This window comes from Oncorhynchus nerka, linkage group LG20, assembly GCF_034236695.1.
Source record: "Oncorhynchus nerka isolate Pitt River linkage group LG20, Oner_Uvic_2.0, whole genome shotgun sequence".
In the NCBI taxonomy this organism is placed as follows: Eukaryota; Metazoa; Chordata; class Actinopteri; order Salmoniformes; family Salmonidae; genus Oncorhynchus; species Oncorhynchus nerka.
Window position 1 is genome coordinate 23,038,581 of NC_088415.1, and position 23,385 is coordinate 23,061,965.

At 44.7% G+C, this 23,385-nt stretch overlaps 1 protein-coding gene across 2 annotated transcripts in view; it reads right to left on the bottom strand.

Annotated features, from left to right (window-relative positions):
• The window catches only part of LOC115102087 (protein bicaudal D homolog 2-like), an 89,572-nt gene that overhangs the window by 21,232 nt on the left and 44,955 nt on the right, over window positions 1-23,385 (bottom strand). For both annotated transcript variants that reach the window (XM_029621654.2, XM_029621655.2), the window contains exons 3-9: window positions 15,326-15,478; window positions 13,871-14,085; window positions 13,488-13,734; window positions 7,691-7,948; window positions 7,212-7,415; window positions 6,514-7,038; window positions 5,576-5,727 (exon numbers count right to left, since the gene is read on the bottom strand). In XM_029621654.2, coding sequence (XP_029477514.2) covers window positions 5,576-5,727; window positions 6,514-7,038; window positions 7,212-7,415; window positions 7,691-7,948; window positions 13,488-13,734; window positions 13,871-14,085; window positions 15,326-15,478 — 1,754 coding nt within the window. The remainder of the gene's footprint in view (window positions 1-5,575; window positions 5,728-6,513; window positions 7,039-7,211; window positions 7,416-7,690; window positions 7,949-13,487; window positions 13,735-13,870; window positions 14,086-15,325; window positions 15,479-23,385) is intronic.

Here is a 23,385-nt window from a genome sequence, read left to right on the forward strand (position 1 = left end):
ATGGCATAGTTTAAAGTGGCTAATGATACATGTATTACATAAAGATGGCAAGATGCAGTAGATGACATACAGTACAGTATATACAGTGGGGCAAAAAAAGTATTTAGTCAGCCACCAATTGTGCAAGTTCTCCCACTTAAAAAGATCAGAGGCCTGTAATTTTCATCATAGGTACACTTCAACTATGACAGACAAATTCAGAAAAAAAATCCAGAAAATCACATTGTAGGATTTTTAATGAATTTATTTGCAAATTATGGTGGAAAATAAGTATTTGGTCAATAACAAAAGTTTATCTCAATACTTTGTTATATACCCTTTGTTGGCAAGGTCAAACGTTTTCTGTAAGTCTTCACAAGGTTTTCACACACCGTTGCTGGTATTTTGGCCCATTCCTCCATGCAGATCTCCTCTAGAGCAGTGATGTTTTGGGGCTGTTGCTGGGCAACATGGATTTTCAACTCCCTCCAAAGAATTTCTATGGGGTTGAGATCTGGAGACTGGCTAGGCCACTCCAGGGCCTTGAAATGCTTCTTACGAAGCCACTCCTTCGTTGCCCGGGCGGTGTGTTTGGGATCATTGTCATGCTGAAAGACCCAGCCACGTTTCATCTTCAATGCCCTTGCTGATGGAAGGAGGTTTTCACTCAAAATCTCACGATACATGGCCCCAATCATTCTTTCCTTTACACGGATCAGTCGTCCTGGTCCCTTTGCAGAAAAACAGCCCCAAAGCATGATGTTTCCACCCCCATGCTTCACAGTAGGTATGGTGTTCTTTGGATGCAACTCAGCATTCTTTGTCCTCCAAACACGACGAGTTGAGTATTTACCAAAAAGTTATATTTTGGTTTCATCTGACCATATGACATTCTCCCAATCTTCTTCTGGATCATCCAAATGCTCTCTAGCAAACTTCAGACGGGCCTGGACATGTACTCGCTTAAGCAGGGGGACACGTCTGGCACTGCAGGATTTGAGTCCCTGGCGGCGTAGTGTGTTACTGATGGTAGGCTTTGTTACTTTGGTCCCAGCTCTCTGCAGGTCATTCACTAGGTTCCCCCGTGTGGTTCTGGGATTTTTGCTCAGCGTTCTTGTGATCATTTTGACCCCACAGGATGAGATCTTGCATGGAGCCCCAGATTGAGGGAGATTATCAGTGGTCTTGTATGTCTTCCATTTCCTAATTATTGCTCCCACAGTTGATTTCTTCAAACCAAGCTGCTTACCTATAGCAGATTCAGTCTTCCCAGCCTGGTGCAGGTCTACAATTTTGTTTCTGGTGTCCTTTGACAGGTATTTGTCTTGGCCATAGTTGAGTTTGGAGTGTAACTGTTTGAGATTGTGGACAGGTGTCTTTTATACTGATAACAAGTTCAAACAGGTGCCATTAATACAGGTAACGAGTGGAGGACAGAGGAGCCTTTCAAATAAGAAGTTACAGGTATGTGAGAGCCATAAATCTTGCTTGTTTGTAGGTGACCAAATACTTATTTTCCATCATAATTTGCAAATTAATTAATAAAAATCCTACAGTGTGATTTTCTGATTTTTTCCTCATTTTGTCTGTCATAGTTGAAGTGTACCTATGATGAAAATTACAGGCCTCTCTCATCTTTTTAAGTGGGAGAACTTGCACAATTGGTGGCTGACTAAATACTTTTTTGCCCCACTGTACATATACATATGAGATGAGTAATGTAGGGTATGTAAACATTATATTAAGTAGCATTGTTTCCATCAATTTCCATTATTAAAGTGGCTGGAGTTGAGTTAGTATGTTGGCAGCAGCCCCGTCACAGGCTAATAGCAATCACCATACAAGGTTAAGACTGAGGGGGAGGCTAAGGGACAATTTCATGAGTCCCCCAGAGCAGAGCTGAACTATGTTATGTTTGGTTTAGTTATGTTGTGTTATCAGCATCTTCAGTCTCTTACAACAGCATAGGAGGACAAGGATGGAGGCCAGGGAAATAAACATTTAACATGCCCCTCTCTGGTGCTGCCCTTTCCCTCTGTATCATACAGTATCTAACACCCTCGTTCTGCTACTAATAGCTACTACCTCTTAACGGCCACTAGATTCAAAACCCCTGATTGTTCAGTGCCAGCAGAGAGGTAGAGGTGAAGTGAGAGGGTCCACATCAAAATACAGTGATAAGCAGACCGATAAGTAGATCGCCTGCCTTCCTGCTGTTGCCGACTCCCATTGTTAGGATGGAGACAAGACCATCTCGTCATTACATACAGTATCTCTGGTGCTAGCTATTCTAAGCACAATGTCAGTTATTTTCTAAATTGCTGCCTCTGAGGTGCTCAGTGAGAGGTGAATTGCTCTCATGTCTTCAGAGGGGTGGTTTAACACCTGTATCAGACCATCTGGCCCTGCATTGCACCAAATCATTATGTCAACAGAAACTAATATTTACAGAGGAAGACAGTTTTCTCCACCATGCTAATCGATTAGCTACTGCAGTTATATAGAGTTTCTCAGTAACACCAGCTAATGGACTGGAAGTGAAGTTATAGCATTACCCTACTTTAAAGATGAGGGGTGCTGACTACACACTCTCTGTGGATGGTCCAGCCCTCCTCTCCTCTCTCCTCTCCTCTACTTTCAGCACAGCGTGACATGAGCTTTGCTGTAAGCTGGGGAGTCTTAAAGACAGAGAGAGACTGCCCCAGAGTCGCCATCTGGTCCAGGGAGGTTTGCAGGACAAGAGAGGAGATCAGAGCAAAAAAAGTACCAAAAGAATGTGCAGTACATGAATATACTGTACACAAGTTTAGCGATACTCATAGTCACACCCATCCACCCAAAAACATAGAACCCCCACCCCCAAAACACACACACACACACACACACACACACACACACACACACACACACACACACACACACACACACACACACACACACACACACACACACACACACACACACACACACACACACACACACACCTCTTCAGGAGGAAGACGACTCTATGGTGAGACTACGTTGAGTCTATGTTGAGACTGTAGTGCAGTACAGTGTATCTGAGGTAGTAATCCAGTCTAGACTGAGGTAGGGATTATAAGGGAAACCCTTAGGCCTGCTTCTTATGGGAATAAAGAGATTTAGCCAGCAAGGGGTTTTAACGTAGCCCCTTCATCTGATACACTTGGTCAAAAACACTGCTTCTCCATCATAGTATAATTATCACACAGATTAGAGACGTGTCCATCTTATGGCCATCCTCCACTGGCCCAGATTCACAGAGAGAAACAACACTCCTATTAAACCTGTGTCATATTAAAAGCATGTTATGGACACGTCGTTACCATATGGTAAATATGGCGTGTGCTGTTAAACAGAGATTGACCTTGTTGTGAGTGTGGTGTTAGGATGGTGTCTCTGTGGTGTTACTGGTAGGTTAACATATTAAAAGTGGCCAGATGGCCAGATCGGGACTTATAGGTGTTTTGGACAATCAATCTTTCCATTTAATCTCATGGCAACAGCTTTTTAAAACATGAACATGCTAAATACATGACATGTAAACTATTGTTCAAAAGTTTGGGGTCACTGAGAGTTTTCCTTGTTTTTGAAAGAAAAGCACATTTTTTGCCCATTGAAATAACATCAAAATGATCAGAAATACAGTGTAGACATTGTTAATGTTGTAAATGACTATTGTAGCTGGACAACGACACATTTTTAATGGAATATCTACATAGGCGTACAGAGGCCCATTATCAGCAACCATCACTCCTGTGTTCCAATGGCACGTTGTGTTAGCTAATCCAAGTTTATCATTTTAAAAGTCTAATTGATTATTAGAACAACTTTTTGCAATTATGCTAGCACAGCTGAAAACTGTTGTTCTGATTAAAGAAGCAATAAAACTGGCCTTCTTTAGACAAGTTGAGTATCTGGAGCATCAGCATTTGTGGGTTCGATTACAGGCTCAAAATGGCCAGAAACAAATGACTTTCTTCTGAAACTCGTCAGTCTATTCTTGTTAGAGCCAGTTTGCGCTGTAGTACACAGCGTTGTGCGAGCTGTTCAGTTTCTTGGCAATTTCTTGCATGGAATATTTCTCAGAACAAGAATAGACTGACGAGTTTCAGAAGAATGTTCTTTGTTTCTGGACATTTTGAGTCTTGTCGTGTGGCAAACATAAAGAATACAAAGTCTGATCTGATGTGCACAGATGAATCTGTTACCGTTGTATATAGAGAGAGCATATGTACATATCTGTTCTTGGAGCATCGTTGACTGCTCTCTTACTGTGTGGCCAAGGAGCGAGATTAACGTACATTTTAAACTAGGAGTGTGATAGTGTGTTCCTAATGTGTTTTAAACAAGGAGTGTGATAGTGTGTTCCTAATGTGTTTTAAACTAGGAGTGTGATAGTGTGTTCCTAATGTGTTTTAAACAAGGAGTGTGATAGTGTGTTCCTAATGTGTTTTAAACAAGGAGTGTGATAGTGTGTTCCTAATGTGTTTTAACCTCTTCAGTCGACCCTCTACTTTTTTGAACATTTTGTTAAAAATCGCACAACATTTCAGCGCCCTGCTACTCATGCCAGGAATATAGTACGTTCATATGGTTAGAATGTGTGGATAGGAAACCCTCGGACGTTTTTAAAACTGGTTAAATCACGACTGTGGCTATTACATAACGTGCGTTACATCGGAAAGCGCAGGAAAACCTGATCACAGAAAATGGAAATAAATATCCTTGCGCCACTTCCAGCAATTGTTAACAGTGAGCCGAATTAGATAAGACCGAGCATTCAACTCCCACAGCATCCCCATGTTGTCTAGAGTCTTGTGAATTGAATCATCTTTGATTCTTGGTTGAACCGAAAGAGGGGCACGACTTACCTCCGGTCTCCGCCCAGATCATTCCGGAAGAGCTCTCTCCTGAAATTTTTTCCAAGACGACAGCTAATGATTTCTACATCGCCTATGGATGATTTTTATCGCTTATTAACGTTTACTAATACCTAAAGTAGCATTACAAACGTATTTCGAAGTGTTTTGTGAAAGTTTATCGTCTACTTTTTGAATTTTAAAAAATGACGTTACGTTGTGAAATCGCTGTTTTTTTCGTTTATCACACAGTCCACATATAACGATAACTTGGCTTTATATGGCCCGATTTAATCGAAATAAAGACCCAATAGTGTTTATGGGACATCTAGGAGTGCCAACAAAGAAGATGGTGAAAGGTAATGACTGTTTTCTATTTTATTGTGCGGTTTGTGTAACGCCGAAATGCTAATTATTTTGTTTACGTCCCCTGCTGTGCTTTTCTGTTGTAGTGTATTGGTGCATGCTATCAGATAATAGCTTCTCATGCTGTCGCCGAAAAGCATTTTAAAAATCTGACTTGTTGCCTGGATTCACAACGAGTGTAGCTTTAATTTGATACCCTGCATGTGTATTTTAATGAACTTTTGAGTTTTAACTAATACTATTAGCATTTAGCGTAGCGCATTTGCATTTCCAGAGCTCTAGTTGGGACGCAAGCGTCCCAAGTAGAGGCAACAGGTTAAACAAGGAGTGTGATAGCGTATTCCTCTTACCGCGTGGCAAACATGGCCCTGAGTGAGGAGAAGGTGGCGGCGTCCTCCTTCAGGGCCTTGAGTTCGTTCCTCAGCTTCATCATGGTTTCCGTCACCATGGCCTTCTCATTCTCATACTTACTCTTCAGGTTGGCCAGCGCCACCTCAGCAGTCTGCAGGGGGGACACAACACAACACAACAACGGGTCAGACCACACACCAACTCCAGACTTCTTCTTTTTACAAGAAACATCAATGTGTTGAAAATCACAAATTATTTGCATAGTCAACTTACACACAGCTCTGACACACACACTTATCCCACCAGACATGCCACCAGGGGTCTTTTCACAGTCCCCAAATCCAGAACAAATTCAAGAAAAGTACAGTATTATATAGAGCCCTTATTGCATGGAACTTCCTTCCATCTCATATTGCTGAAATAAACAGCAAACCTGGTTTCAAAAAACAGGTAAAGCAACACCTCGCCTCTCCCCTATTTGACCTAGATAGTTTGTGTATACACTGATATGTAGGCTACGTGTGCCTTTTTTTAAATGTATGTCGTTCTGTCCTTGAGCTGTTCTTGTCTAATGATGTTCTGTATTATGTCATTCTGTATTATGTTTCATGTTTTGTGTGGACCCCAGGAAGAGAAGCTGATGCTTTGGCAACAGATAATGGGGCATCCTAATAAAATACCAAATACCAGCAACTGGACACACAGACTGGGGCTCTGGGCTGGCAGGGTGTGTCTGCTTTAGAGAGCATTCATCTTTTCAAATGGACACAAACCCACAGCCACCAGCTGTCATGGTGTTTTGTTATGACTTTTAGCTGCAGTGCATTTGCTGTGACAGCTGAACACGCTTCAGACAGCTACCTCCCTGCCTCAGTCTCCTGACTTTGATTATTAGGGGAGGGGAGAGAGATACAAACAGAGAGATTCAGTATCTGACCTGTTTGTTGGCTTTGAGCACGGTCCTCAGGGTGGCGATCTGCTCCCTCTTGGTGCTGAGGAGGGACTTGAGTTTGAGGATTTCCCCCATGCAGGCCTCCTTGTCCTTATCAGCCACTGTGCCTAGCTCCAGAGAGGCCATCCTCTGACGGGACAGCTCTGTGGTGCGGTCCACCGCCAGCTGGAGGTGCTTGATCTGGTCCCGGATGATGGCCACCAGGTTGTACACGTTCATTGGTTCTCGGGGCGAGGGGGGAGAGGAGACAGGGGACAGGGTGCTGTCGGCAGCTTCGGGGACGGGGAACAGGCCCTTAGTGAGCAGTATGGGGGAGCGGCGGCCGCGACCCTCAGGGCTGGTGCGCCCGCCCTTGCCCTGCTTGTAGAAGTCGAGCATGACGCGGTTGGGAGTCTGGTTGTTGCACATGCACACGTGGTTGTAGAGTGTGGCCAGCTCCTCGCTGAAGGTGACCAGCTCGTCCTGCGCTACGCTCAGGCTGCCCTGGGACTCGCCCGCCACGTCACTCACCTTTACAGATAGAAAGAGAGATACTTTATCAATTAATAAACCAGTCGTTTGTGAGAAATCTGGTTTGCAAGTATGAAAAAATATATATACACAATTCATACACAGAGAAAAGTTTTAAAAAATCAACTACAGATATCACCAATATAACACAAACAGAAAAATATGTTTCTCACCTTGCGCAGCGCCTTCTCCAGCCTGGCCTTCTCCTCTCTCTCCACGTGGCTGGTCTTCTCCAGAGAGGCCAGCTTCTCTCCAAGGGCTGTGACATGAGTCTCCAGACGGCCTCGCTCCTCCTCATAGTGTGACTGACAGGAGTGGTACTCTGCCTTCAGGGTTTTCAGCTCCTCCTTTAGCTCACCTGCCTCCGACACCGCAACCTGAGCCCATCAGAGGCAGAGTTTCAGGAATAGCTTCAACATCTGTGTGTGTGTGTGTGTGTGTGTGTGTGTGTGTGTGTGTGTGTGTGTGTGTGTGTGTGTGTGAGTTATTTTATGCTTAGGAGGTAGGTTTAGGGTTAGAATTGTGGTTAGGTTTAGGGAAAATATGATTAGGATTTTTTGAATGGGAATCAATTGTTTGATCCCCACAAGGATAGTAAAACAAACGTTTGTGTGTGCTTACAGTATATGTGTTTGTATACATGTTCAATTACCTTGTACTTGCATTCCAGGATCTCGGGTCCGTTGATGTCCACCTCGTAGTAGTCCCCGTCCTCGTTGCTGTCGCGCTCCTTCTCATTGTCCAGGGCTGACTGGCGCTCCTTGCTGGCCTGTAGCCTCCGGATGGCGTTGAGGTTCTCGGTGAGACGGCTGACCTTGTCCTGGTGCTCCTCCAGGGCCCCGTGGGCCTGCTCCAACTGCTTCTGGGAGTCCTGCAGCGTGGACACCAGAGACACCTTCTCACGCTCCATCTAGAGACGGAGGAGACAGAACATAAGACAGATTTATTAAGTTGGTACGGTAAGTGTCTGGACAGAAAAGTGACTGAAACAATTGATAAACAATAGAATTTAGACATAATTATGCATTAGGTAGTCTCTGTCTCAGACTACCTAATGCAAATGACTGTCCTGAAGGATGATGGTGGCGGTTTTTCAATATAACAGATAACATCTCTGGTGGTTTGAAGGACTCACTAAGAACACTACAGTATGTAACCAAAGACAGTGCGTCTCTGTGCCAATTCAGAGCCTGTGTGACCTTGGAGAAGTCTGGAATGGGTTCAACTCTGTGTTGGCAGAGGGACCAGAGCTGGGTCCATTTACACACACAAGCACTCACACAGAGTAGTGCAGGCCTCAGAGGCACCCAGCTATTTTCAGGGGCTGATGGTGTGTCAATAATAGATGAGTATCACTGTTAATCTTACTCTGTTATTCAGCTGGGATGAATATGTCTTGATGACAGGACTCAAAAGGAGGACATGGTTTAATAAATATCTATCTAGAATATTTAGACATGAATAGTCAGGAAAGGAACTTTTAGCTCTCAGCATACTGTATTTTTAAGTAAAGTATATACAAACTTAATTATGTGATGAGACTAAGGATACAGTACTTAGACTAAGGATACAGCTTTCCATACCCCGCCCCCCCTTACCATACCCCGCCCTCAATCTGTCCCCCTCCCTAATTCTTGTTGATGACCTTGACAAGCATCTTGGTAATGCCAAGCTTGAGGAGTGTCTTAATCAAATGATTTCCTCAGAGTAGACGTTTGGCATATTAAAGATGCCTGCTGCTTACAGCTGGGACTCATCTTCCATCCTCTAATGCAGATGGACGTGACCTAAATATGTAAAAGGCATATGGGCCACTGGGCCTACTGTGTAAAAGGGCAACTGGTTCGCATAAGTGAGAATCATACTCCCACGGTAGCCATTTTGGATCTGATTGCACAGTGGGAGTATTGATTCTGCTGTAACTGAAGAGTAGGGTGACCTGCTGCGAGCGGATGTCTGGGATTGATTAATCGGTCTGTGATTGATAGGGCGAGGAGAGAGAGAATGGCATCAGAGCAGTTGAATTATTGAGTAGAGGTTTGGGTTTCCCTGTTGCAATTCCGGCCAGAGGAGGGGACCCACAGGGCTGGTTGACACTATGTTGGCTTAATGCTGAACACTAAGGCCTGCTGCTGCCTCAGAAATGCAGTATCAAAGGACCGGATCGGGTTAAATGTCATGGTACTCATACCAAGGAAATGCTATGGTAACCTAGAGGCAACCTGGTGACAACCTCATTGTGATGTGTTGGGGGGGGGGAAATTGAGTCTTTTCACCCACAGGTATCCAACCAGTACACACTGGTAACCATGGAGACAGCTGTGGTGTTCTGATGTTCTGACAGATGGCAGGAGGGGGGGGGGGGGGGGGGGGCACCTGACACACTTGTCTGACCGATTCGACCGGCCGACTTCACATTCCAACAAGAGGCTTGGCTTCTAGGGTAGTCAAGGAAATCATTCTGATTCCAATGAATGGTACTGTATGTAGGCTCTAAGAGCTGATGAGGCTATACAGAGATCTACAGTACATGACAGCCTGAGGTAGAAAAGCCCTCATCAGTATTTGCTATGTGTACACTTAAAGTATTGGAGTTCTATGGTGTTTTATTGCTTTTGACTCTATGCTGTAATTGACTTTGATCTCCCTTTGGCTTCTCTGGACCAATGACACTTAATAAATCAGCAAGTGATAGATTGAGCCTTCTCAAGAGCTCTACTATTGAATAAATATCCTGCTGGACCCTTGCGGGGGAAGGTTGATGTACAGCGTTCCGGTGGGCCTACGCTTCAGCAAACAGGGAAGATTGATGTACAGCGTTCGGGTGGGCCTACGCTTCAGCAAATAGGGAAGATTGATGTACAGCGTTCGGGTGGGCCTACGCTTCAGCAAACAGGGAAGATTGATGTACAGCGTTCGGGTGGGCCTACGCTTCAGCAAACAGGGAAGATTGATGTACAGCGTTCAGGCGGGCCTACGCTTCAGCAAACAGGGAAGATTGATGTATAGCGTTCGGGTGGGCCTACGCGGGTGGGCCTACGCTTCAGCAAACAGGGAAGATTGATGTACAGCGTTCGGGTGGGCCTACGCTTCAGCAAACAGGGAAGATTGATGTACAGCGTTCGGGTGGGCCTACGCTTCAGCAAACAGGGAAGATTGATGTACAGCGTTCAGGCGGGCCTACGCTTCAGCAAACAGGGAAGATTGATGTATAGCGTTCGGGTGGGCCTACGCGGGTTGGCCTACGCATTCAGCAAACAGTGAAGATTGATGTACAGCGTTCGGGTGGGCCTACGCTTCAGCAAACAGGAAAGATCATTATCTACCAAGGGAATTCTCTTCGATTATAATCACAGCCGTATATATTCCCCCCCAAGCAGACACATCGATGGCTCTGAACTAACTTTATTTGACTCTTTCCAAACTGGAATCCACACATGCTGAGGCTGCATTCATTGTAGCTGGGGATTTTAACAAGGCTAATCTGAAAACAAGACTCCCTAAATTGTATCAGCATATCAATTGCGCAACCAGGGCTGGCAAAACCTTGGATCATTGCTATTCTAACTTCCGCGACGCATTAAAGGCCCTGCCCCGCCCTCCTTTCAGAAAAGCTGACCACGACTCCATTTTGTTGATCCCTGCCTACAGACAGAAACTAAAACAAGAAGCTCCCACGCTGAGGTCTGTCCAACGCTGGTCCGACCAATCTGATTCCACACTCCAAGACTGCTTCCATCACGTGGACTGGAATATGTTTCGTATTGCATCAGACAACAACATTGACGAATACGCTGCTTCGGTGTGCGAGTTCATTAGAACGTGCGTTGAAGATGTCGTTCCCATAGCAACGATTAAAACATTCCCAAACCAGAAACCGTGGATTGATGGCAGCATTCGCGTGAAACTGAAAGCGCGAACCACTGCTTTTAATCAGGGCAAGGTGACCGGAAACATGACCGAATATAAACAGTGTAGCTATTCCCTCCGCAAGGCAATCAAACAAGCTAAGCGTCAGTATAGAGACAAAGTAGAATCTCAATTCAACGGCTCAGACACAAGAGGTATGTGGCAGGGTCTACAGTCAATCACGGATTACAAAAAGAATACCAGCCCCGTCACGGACCAGGATGTCTTGCTCCCAGGCAGACTAAATAACTTTTTTTCCTGCTTTGAGGAAAATACAGTGCCACTGACACGGCCTGCAACCAAAACATGCGGCCTCTCCTTCACTGCAGCCGAGGTGAGTAAAACGTTTAAACGTGTTAACCCTCGCAAGGCTGCAGGCCCAGACGGCATCCCCAGCCGCGTCCTCAGAGCATGCGCAGACCAGCTGGCTGGTGTGTTTACGGACATATTCAATCTCTCCCTATCCCAGTCTTCTGTTCCCACATGCTTCAAGAGGGCCACCATTGTTCCTGTTCCCAAGAAAGCAAAGGTAATTGAACTAAACAACTACCGCCCCGTAGCACTCACTTCCGTCATCATGAAGTGCTTTGAGAGACTAGTCAAGGACCATATCACCTCCACCCTACCAGACACCCTAGACCCACTCCAATTTTACTGCCCAAATAGGTCCACAGACGATGCAATCTCAACCACACTGCACACTGCCCTAACACATCTGGACAAGAGGAATACTGTACCTATGTGAGAATGCTGTTCATCGACTACAGCTCGGCATTTAACACCATAGTACCCTCCAAGCTCGTCATCAAGCTCGAGACCCTGGGCCTCGACCCCACCCTGTGCAACTGGGTACTGGACTTCCTGACGGGCCGCCCCCAGGTGGTGAGGATAGGCAACAACATCTCCACCCCGCTGATCCTCAACACTGGGGCCCCACAAGGGTGCGTTCTGAGCCCTCTCCTGTACTCCCTGTTCACCCACGACTGCGTGGCCACGCACGCCTCCAACTCAATCATCAAGTTTGCGGATGACACAACAGTGGTAGGCTTGATTACCAACAACGACGAGACGGCCTACAGGGAGGAGGTGAGGGCCCTCGGAGTGTGGTGTCAGGAAAATAACCTCACACTCAACGTCAACAAAACTAAGGAGATGATTGTGGACTTCAGGAAACAGCAGAGGGAACACCCCCCTATCCACATCGATAGAACAGTAGTGGAGAGGGTAGCAAGTTTTAAGTTCCTCGGCATACACATCACAGACAAACTGAATTGGTCCACCCACACAGACAGCATCATGAAGAAGGTGCAGCAGCGCCTCTTCAACCTCAGGAGGCTGAAGAAATTCGGCTTGTCACCAAAAGCACTCACAAACTTCTACAGATGCACAATCGAGAGCATCCTGGCGGGCTGTATCACCGCCTGGTACGGCAACTGCTCTGCCCACAACCGTAAGGCTCTCCAGAGGGTAGTGAGGTCTGCACAACGCATCACCGGGGGCAAACTACCTGCCCTCCAGGACACCTACACCACCCGATGTTACAGGAAGGCCATAAAGATCATCAAGGACAACAACCACCCGAGCCACTGCCTGTTCACCCCGCTATCATCCAGAAGGCGAGGTCAGTACAGGTGCATCAAAGCTGGGACCGAGAGACTGAAAAACAGCTTCTATCTCAAGGCCATCAGACTGTTGAACAGCCACCACTAACATTGAGTGGCTGCTGTCAACACACTGACTCAACTCCAGCCACTTTAATAATGGGAATTGATGGGAAATTATGTAAAATATATCACTAGCCACTTCAAACAATGCTACCTAATATAATGTTTACATACCCTACATTATTCATCTCATATGTATAAGTATATACTGTACTCTATATCATCTACTGCATCTTTATGTAATACATGTATCACTAGCCACTTTAACTATGCCACTTTGTTTACATACTCATCTCATATGTATATACTGTACTCGATACCATCTACTGTATCTTGCCTATGCCGCTCTGTACCATCACTCATTCATATATCTTTATGTACATATTCTTTATCCCCCTACACTTGTGTGTATAAGACAGTAGTTTTGGAATTGTTAGTTTGATTACTTGTTGGTTATTACTGCATTGTCGGAACTAGAAGCACAAGCATTTCGCTACAATCGCATTAACATCTGCTAACCATGGGTATGTGACAAATAAAATGTGATTTTATTTTATTTTATTTATCATACACAGTGTAACAGATTCACTGAATGCAACATTGTGGTTATAGCTGCAGCAGCTGGATATTACTGACTGTTATCCCTCTCATGCACAGTCATACACAGTGTAACAGATTCACTGAATGCAACATTGTGGTTATAGCTGCAGCAGCTGGATATTACTGACTGTTATCCCTCTCATGCACAGTCATACACAGTGTAACAGATTCACTGAATGCAACATTATGGTTATAGCTGCAGCAGCTGGATATTATTGACTGTTATCCCTCTCGTGCACAGTCATACACAGTGTAACAGATTCACTGTCTACGTACCTGCAGCAGCTGCTGTTTGAGTTTCTGGATCTCAGAGATGTTGAGTTCACTCAGCAGGTCGTCTACCAGGCTGGGGACGGGGCGGAACAGGTCACCCTTCTTGGGCGTGGACGCACGGTTGTCCTCAGTGATGGCGTTGGCAAGCTTGCTGAAGCCATTCTCGTAACCATGGAGAGCCTCGTCGTTGTTGGGTTCCGTGGCTGCGTCATCGCTGAACTTGAGCCCATCCAGAGAGATGCTGAGCGGGCTGGGAAGAGAGAGAGGACCAGAACATGATAACATGAATTTCACAGTTATTCTCATAATGCTGTTTATTATATTGTACAGGATTTTGATGGATGAGGTGTTACAGATGGAATTGGTGCCTTTGATTGTGTATGTACCTGTGGTACATAGAGTCGCCTATGCTCATGTAGTGGGAGAGCTCTTTCCTTAGGGCGGCCTTCTGCTCGCACTCAGTCTTGATGGTCTCCAGGGCTTCCCCTAGCTGTCGCTCGGCGATCTCCTTCAGGCGGATGGCGTCCTCCAATTGGCTGTTCAGGAACTGGGTGTCTTCCTCCAGACGACGAATCTCGTGCTTCAGACCCTCAAACTCCACCTGTAGGGGCGGGACAGACAGGTAGGTGTTAATAAAAGCATAAAGGTGGGCTTATATAGGGGAAATGGAAATAGGACACCATACTGGTTTAATCAATTCGTTTGGTCACCATAAAAAGGGGTCTTTTAAAAGTGCAAAATTGCCTTTTCATTTAAATAGGATTTGGTACTGTAATCTTACATTTGCCAATTAATACTCTAGCCTACAGCCTTCTGTTTTAAAATCATGCCTTTAAATTGAACAAACATAATCCCTGGATATGCGGCATGTGAAGTGTTAGCAGTTCCCACATTAAAAAAATAATTTTGAAAGGAAATCCCCAATGTTTTTTGCCATTGGTGTGAATTAAACTCAGAGTATTTGCTTTTCAACAGCGCATCTCTCTCCGTCTCTGTGGCATACGGAGAGGGAAAACTGGCTAGAAGTGGGGATTACCAGAAACACTACATTCAATTGTGTCACATTCAGACACGCTTCTTCTCTCTCTAGGTGCAAATAGGCCTCCACATAAAGGCTTATCGCTTTATTAAATCTGAGCGTGGTTTCTATAATCTGAATTAAATCAGTGAATTCCAGGTCGATGTGAGCAGCAGACACTGGAGAGCGCAGACAGACAGAGGTCTATGGTGTGAATACATGGACAACTGTGAGTCGCATAGACTGGGGTGTATGGTAGACAGTAGTGCAAAGCCTAGGTTCAGAGAGCCTGGGTTAACTGGGCCTCGAGCAGATTCAGCTATACGCAGTGAGGGGTTCATAATGAAGTGTGAGTGGAGGAGAAGCCTACAGAAGCAAGAGAGTGCATGTAAAGCAGTGGAGGCTGCTGAGGGGAGGACGGCGCATAATAATGGCTGGAACGGAGCGAATGGAATGGCATCAAAACACAAGGAAACTATGTTTAATGTATTTGATAACATTCCACCTATTCCGCACCAGCCATTACCACAAGCCCATCCTCCCCAATCAAGGTGCCACCAACCTCCTGTGATGTAAAGATCAAATCAAATTCTAGTTGTTACATGCGACGAATAAAAAAGTGAAATGCTTGATGGGTTGATCTCATCTCATTTCCCTTCCCCCTTCCCCCATCCCATCTAGCCCCACCCCAACCCTCTGTTGAGCAAAGAGACCTGTTTCTTCAGGATGATTTTCCCTTACCTATTCTCCTTACTATCCCACATCCCCATTTGCCAACTAGCGACCCCCCTCCTCTCCCCGGTGTAGTGGTGTTGCTCTTCACCTGGGTCTGTTTGAGCCCGGAAACCTGTTTCTGAAAGGAGATGTTCTCCTCCTCCAGCTCTGTGTAGTCCTGCAGCAGACGTGCCTCCCGGAACTTATACTCTTTGATGTCATCACGCAGGCGGGACCGCTGCAGCTCCACCACCTGGATGTTCTGTAGGGGTGAACGACAGGGACAGAGGGAGAAGAGGAGGGAGGGATGGAGAGAAATAAATTAGAATAAGGCTGTAACGTAACAAAATGTGGAAAAAGTCAAGGGGTCTGAATAGTTTCCGAAGGCACTGTATGTTAGACTTGAGTACAGTAGCCTACATGTATTGACACATAAAGATGTCGGAGCAGCTCGATGTAGTACAGACGCTAGCATGTGTTATCAATACCTGACAGATTAACATGCTTACTGTAATACAGATGCAGCAGAATGCAGCATCTCCCACCTTGCAGTGAGCTTGGCCTCGTCTCCTTTAATCACTTGAATGTAAGAATGTAGCGAGGGAAGAGAGGAGAGAGAGAACTCAGAGATAACTCCCTGTTCCCCTCCTCCGATGACAGACTGACAGGCTCAAAGCCAACAGGATCAGATACTGTAAGCCCTGCAAAGCAGCCAGCCTGTGTCCTCACCGTCTCGCTCTGTCCCCCTGTCTGTCCTCCTTCATACCCCTTCCTTCCCCTCCGTTGGCCTCGAATACCTCCCCTACCACCCCTTAAACCTTCCCCTGTCATCCCCCATCCCTACCCATCCCAGTCTCCCCTTCGCTTACAAATGCCTAAGTCTGAAGGTTAGGCTACATAAAAGCTCTGCAGTAAGGAGATACTCAGTAAAGGTGTGTGTGGTGCTTGCTCTGAATGTATGTGTGTGTGACTTTGAGAGCGAGCATGTGCAACCTGTTATGAGTGTATGAATCCATTAATTTTGAGAGTGAGTTCAGCCATGCAGTGGGGTCTCTTTGATTATGCGTGCATGTGTGTAGCGTGACACACAACCTCTAATCCTTTCAGGTGACCGAGTTAAGGTGAAAAAGGAGTATCCGTCAACACACACGTCACTCCAGTCACAAAGCAGAGGGGTCACTATCTTTAAGAACAGGTGCTGATTGAGTATGTGGAAAGTTTGAAATGCATTCTACAAAAACGTCTCAGTAATTTGACTCATCAGTTTAACCAATTTAATCAATTTAACCAATTGAATCAACCCATTTGTCTTTATTACTGTCCATTACCCATCTAATAGGACTTAATATGCAATTACTATCTTAGCTTGCGGATACCATTATATCTGTAGAATGTGTTTCCACCGTTAGCATGTTTTCAGAGCGATGCTAAATCCCTGTTGAAGGAAGTACATGCTCCTCATTATCTCTCTGTAATAATTCATCACTAAGAGCATCACCCGATTGATGTTGATGGTTGGATGAAGACTCATGAATATTCATGAGGTTGTGTGCATGTATAATGAGCGTGGGCATAGTCTATCCTGCCTGTGTGGAAATCCTGGTATTGGTGCATTGATGAATAATGCATGATCTACCATACAGATCACACCAATCACGATAATACTACACTGTAATTACACTTCGGAATCTCCAGCTGGGAAGGCAGGAAGGAATCGATACAATCGCCATACAACTACAGTGGCTAAATCATTACCTACAGTCTTTGGACTTTACAGTACACTTAAATGTCTGTGTATTTCCCTGCTCTGGTGTACATTCCGCTAACAGTCTTTTAGTACTTAAAAACACACTTGAATGGTAGGCTATGCTTAAATAGCCAGGTTAAGGCTGCACAGTAAGTGAAGGGTTAGGCTGACTGAAATACACTGACTATGAGACAAGTTGGAATGTAGAAGGGGCTCTTGCCTGCTTATCTGTAAAATGTAAATGACATGACAGCTGTGCTGAAGTCAAGACCTAAAGCCCCATACGAGACATTCTGACTCATTTGGTTGGACCCTATCAACAACACTCAGCAGTGTAATTCCTTCACCTATAGACTACATTTAGCATTGACACCACTGACATTTCTCAGAAAGCTCAAATGAACAGAGCACAGCTGCAGGACTGAGAGTTTCTGCACGCAGGGTCAAAATAAGGCCATCTCAATGACACTACTTCTGGACTTAAGAGCATGATCAATGGAGAGAGTTCCATAGTAGAGGTTTAAAGGAGCAGTTAACTATTTTACAATATGATGTTAGATGGTTCCTCAACCTGATAGTAGTCTATGGGCCAGGAGAAATTGTAATCCATGGTTCGGTTTTCTTTAAACAGCCACTACAAACATCAGCTAACTTTAGACACCGCTAGCTAAAAATCAATGGTAATGATAGGGGCATGTGAACATTACTTTTTTTTAATGTCCATATCACCTTGAAGTAACCTCAAACCAAATATGGAGTTTATTTGAGTAGATTTCAGGTGCTTTTGGTCATGCCCCCATCACTTCCATATATTTTTAGCTAGCGGTGGCTAAGGTTAGCTGAAGATCGTAGTGAACCCAAATTTTGGATTACAATTTCTCCTGGCCCATAGACTACTATCAAGGTGAGGAACCATCTAACATCATGTTGTAAAATAGTGAACTACTTAAGTCCGGGAGCAGGCTAAATCTATGTTAGCGCAATCTACAGTGATTTGTCATGTGCAGGATTGACAAAGATAGCCAGGTGGTCCAGTCTAAGTAATATGGAACGGTCTCTTCCAGTCCAGGGTCAGTTTCCTCAGCTGGAGGGTCAGTGCTGTCTGGCCTTAATGAATACAGACCACCACACAAACTGATTAAGAGGCTCCCCAAACCGATTAGGATGCAAACGAGGGTTTTGACCTTACACCCTGCTATCCGTAAGAGCCCACTCTGCTCCCGCCATCACTGACCATGCAGAGGTCCTCGGCGACTCGGACAGAAAAGGTGGGCCGTAGTTACACAGCAGGGGTTATGGTGGCTGAGTGTGTGGCTGCCATAAAACCTGAATAACATTTACTCAGGCGAATGACAGAGCCCTCCCCTGGGGGTTTCTGCTTTTGTTGACATTTGACGTCCCACATTAAGGACCCTGTCAATGCGAGGTGTCTGATTAACATAAAGAGATGTGTGGTTTATGAAGACTCCCTGCCTGCTGTCACTACCCGCCTGACTGGGGAGTGTGTGTGTTTGGATAATACTTAAGACTATTAATGTTAATGTGTGCAAACTGTGCACAAGTACAAGCATAGCTGTAGTGATAAATTAAGCCTAATGTGCAGTATACAGTATGTGTGCATATCTCTGTGTCCTCTGATAAGTCCTTGACTGTGGTGTAATCCTCTCTCTATATGGGATGCAGTGGGTGCTGCTGTAAAGGATATGAAAGCACTGGCTCAGTAGATTCTAGAGGTCAGAGCTCCCTCCTCTGAGCCAATTCAGTCATACTGGAACTCTACTGAACACTTTCAAACCTATAGCTCCAATTTCACAACTAAAACCGCCTTCGACAGCATACTGAGTCTTAACCAGCTCATGTCTCAGCAAAGCTTAGAGTTCGTGCCTAAAGTGTTTGAGCTTTTCACAATCACCGCTATTGAAAATAGCTCTATAACTGGGTAAATCACTATGTTAGAGGTTACAGCTCAATACCGCTGTAGATTAGGTGGGTTTTGAAACTGTGGTTAGACTCTGGCTTGGTCTTAATAGTATGGGATATCTAGTGTGTTTTTCCATGAAAATCACACATTTACTACCTTTTCCCATTTCCCTTCCCTGGAAAGAAGGTACAAGATTCCCAGATGGCACGAAGAGGAATTACTGATATGACAGCACTGTCTGGCTCACAATAATGGGATTTGTACTGGATACAAGGTAATGTATTGTGTTCTTCCCACCCCACACTAAGACATTACTCCATTTCACTACCTTTTCAAGCTTTTTTTATTATCTGAAAGCAACCTTTGCTTTTATACTGACAACACCATCAGGTCAGTAGGTACCCAACATGACAACGAGCGGTGGTGTGTTGGACACAGTGACTCATATAGATTGATGTCTATAGAGCCTGTCAACATTCCTGATTTCTGTACCTGTAAGCTAATATTGACATAAGCTCAGAACCACTAGTTTTTCAAACATGGTCCTGTTTAAAGATGATGATGCTACAATAATACAAACTCACAATAGCCTGATGATATACACATGATTTAAATAGCAGGACAATGTAAAGTCCATTATCCCGCTGAAGAGTATGGATTTGACTGTTTAAGAAGGTTTGAATCCTAAGCAATCTATTGTTGGAAGTACAATAGACCAACATAGATACTGTAGTAGGACAAAGCTGTGTGCTGGAAAACCTTGGTAGAGCATGGGTGAAGTATGCATTGTGATGCTCATGTGAATTTCAATTCTTTTTCCGATTCAGACCAATGCTGCTTCTCACTTAAAACACCTTTATTTTTTACATCGGAAGGTGACTATGTAACATTGTTATACAACATGATTCAGCATAACACAGCAATACTGTAAAGTAAAAATACACAATGACAAATGTCAACAGAAATAATGTAGTTATTAGTATTTCATTTATATTAACAGCTGATTTCCCAGAGGGAAGAGAAAAACCAGAAGCTTATTTAAGCCAATATGGAGTAAGCTGCAAAACCTTTCCTTAACAAGACAATCACACAAGCTCCTGGAAAATACACAAATAATCAACATGCAGCCTATCCATGAACTATTTACATCCATTACTGACTGTTATATTAGGTGCTCTGTATTCTGCAACAACAGAGGGCTGTGCTACATACTTCTCCCCCTGACATCCACCTTGGTGGAAACAACCTAGGACACACCAAGTGTACACAGACGTGCTTGATTTCCAGGTGGTCATCCGAATGTTTCCCGGGACAATGGTGGTCTTCTCTGATATCGTGCAGCAGAGGAGCTAGATGTTCCAGTGAGACCAGCGCATAGAGAGGGCCCGGGGCTCTCTCCTGCTGTACGTGTTTCAGGGAACACAATCCGTCACCCTGCCATTAAGCAGTGGAGTGGAGCGGGGTGGAGTGCATCTGACGGATGAGGGCAATGATGTATTCCTTGAGAGTTGGGAGTTGGTCTCTCCAGTCTCCACCGTTCTCTCCTCCGTAGAAGCAAGACGTGCAAAGTAGTACACACATCACACACCCTGTTCATTGCCACTCAATGATGCACTTTTAAGAGCTATCTAATAATTGAAAATAAGTACACACCGGGCATGTGTGTGTGTGTGTGTTGTGACTGGTATGGGCGGGGGAGTCCAAACTATACACGACAGAGAATGGTCAAAACGTATCCTCCGAGAGGCGAACTCAGGACCTTTAGATCCCAGGGCGGTGACGTAAACCATTATGGTACAAACCCTGTTATAAACAAAGTATCTTGACACTACGTGCTGCTGTGCGGTTGGTTGCTAACCTTCAGGTTACCAATGAAATAAAAAACGTTATTTTGATCAATGTATTCCTAGACTACTATTTCATCCCTCAACAAAAATATAGGCCTAGTCCCGACACATCTACGGTTGCTAGCCAAGCCAGCTGGCCGTTCATTCTATTGGTTAGGTTGCCAGAGACCCGACCCGGATGTTAAGTCTTTTTGTTCCGTATCTATGAACGTGACCCAGTCGTTTGTTCTAAATGTTCTCCTCCCTTGCTTGCTAGCTAGCCAACTACGGCTAACACAGTCACGTCAAACTGTGCAGCAAGAATAACAGCAAAGTAGCTGTATTTCATTTATTTGTTTATATCCATAAAAATTATACTTATTCATAATTTCGACTGGCAGGTTCATTCCCAATAGGACAGTGGAGATCGAATTTCAATATTGAAACAATGTTGCAAATGTGCAGATACAGATAGCAAAAATGTTAGGCTAGAAGCATTTGGGGAATAATGTCCAGATGCTTTTTACAGTGGAAATCAAGTTAATGAATTGGCTGGCTGGGCTGATGGGACAGTGGATGTGCAGGGATTTCTCAGAAGTAACAGAAAACAAGATTCACATTTTAAGTCATAGGCTGACCCGTGCTAAACAGGTTTTTTAGTATGGCTTAGAATGCGTCTCAACCAATCCCAATGTTTGTTTTGACCAACCCTTTGTAGAATAACCAATTTACTGCATGGTGACGTCCCCATGGAAAACAGTAACTCCTGCCCATGCAAACCTGTTGATTAGAAGGGCCTGTGTAGATAATTTCTGGTTGAAAATACAATCAGGAAATAACATGGATAACATTTTGTCACACTTTTACAATGTTAGTTTCATCATCTGTGACAAGATTATATAAAACACAGGAAAAACAGAATTTTGACAGCACTGGTCATTAATGTCTATGGGACATCATGAAAATGACCTCTCACATGGTGCCTGAAACTTTCTGACACAATTATGTATCATAAAATGTCTGCATCCGATATAGCAGACAGGTACTGTATCAAGGGTTGTTTAGGCTGTCTAGAGACTGCCTATTTTTCTATTTTAAATCTCTCATAGATAAAGAAGGTCAACAGTCACGGGGCAAAGCAAACAGTGACCAGTCTCATGACAGATCAACTGACAGAGGTTTGGATAAAATCATCCCCCTGACTAAAGCAGGTTTGCCAAGCATATCCCAGAAAAAGAAAGAAACACATCACGATTAGGGCCTCTGTTCTCATTAAACCTCTCTCAGATGTTTCTCTCCTATTCTCCTCTCTTTCACACTCTCCAGGTCCTCTTGCCACCCTCTCCCTTTCTCCCTCCTTCCCTAGTTGCCTAATTTTAAAGCTAGCTGACAAAGGGTCCTTTCAGTGTCCTCAGTCCCCATCACAATGCCAGCCTCAGTGCCCTGGATCCACCCGCTGTCCGCCTTCTGCCCGCTACCTCACCTCCCTGTGCCCATAAAGTGCCAGTGGAGGGGTGTCACTATCTCCTGCAAATAGTGAGATTTACACTCCAACCCCCTCCATCTAGCCAATTAGCCCTGGCCACCCACCATGCCACTGCACCCGTTCCTGTGTGTGTGTGTGTGTGTGTGTGTGTGTGTGTGTGTGTGTGCGCAATGAAGTTGGCTCCTTCAGGCAGACAGAGCCACACACAAGGACACCAGTCGAGCACCAGTAACAGCACTGTTACTGAAGACTTGCTCCCAGCATTAATATGGCTCTAAAATCAGCTTCTCTGTATTCACAGAGAAAGAGCGATGTAAGTGGGGTAAGTACATAGGAATAAGTGGATTCATGTGTTCATTAAGTGGGGGCTGATTCTTGTGTTCAGGTTTTCATGTGTTTACTCAGAAGGGCCTCCTATTTTAGACCTCAATCACACAGCCTAAGTATAAAAACATGTGAGCTACATTTTGGAGAACGACATCTGGTTTCCAGAAAGCCAATCTTAAGACTAATTTCAGTCCCAGAGCCAAAATAACGGAGGAATCCGGGATCTGTCGAAAATCGTAAGTCCATATGAAGTAAATGTCGTCTTAAGAACTTCTTTGCCCAAATCTCCGTAATAAACACTAGTCTTTAGCTGGCTCAAAGCAAAGTGTGGGGATTCATTAAGCTCTCAACAGACGTTTTTCCAAACAGACGGGGGGGGGTCAAACAGACGGGATGTCAAACTCACTCAGAGACGGAGGTCTTCAGACCCCCTCCCCTCCGAGAACTGGAGTAATCGCTAAGCAGCAAAACGCTGTCGCAGAGTTTAACCAAACCTGCTGAATCCCAACATGGACGGATTTGAGGAAAGGGGTTAAACAAGGAAGGGTGAGAGAGAGAGGGGAGACAAAGGGAGAGAGAAAGAATGAAAGAGAGAGCGACAAAATGGGACACCAAATTGAGAGACTGCATGCAGAATTCTGCAAAAACATCCTCCATGTACAACGTAAAACACCAAGTAATTCATGCAGAGCAGAATTAGGACAAAACCCGCTAATTATCAAAACCCAGAAAGACATTACATTCTACAACCACCTAAAAGAAAGTGACTCCCAAACCTTCCATAACAAAGCCATCAACTATAGAGAGATTAACCTGGAGAAGACTCCCCAAAGCAAGTGGCCCTGGGACTCTGTTCACAAAC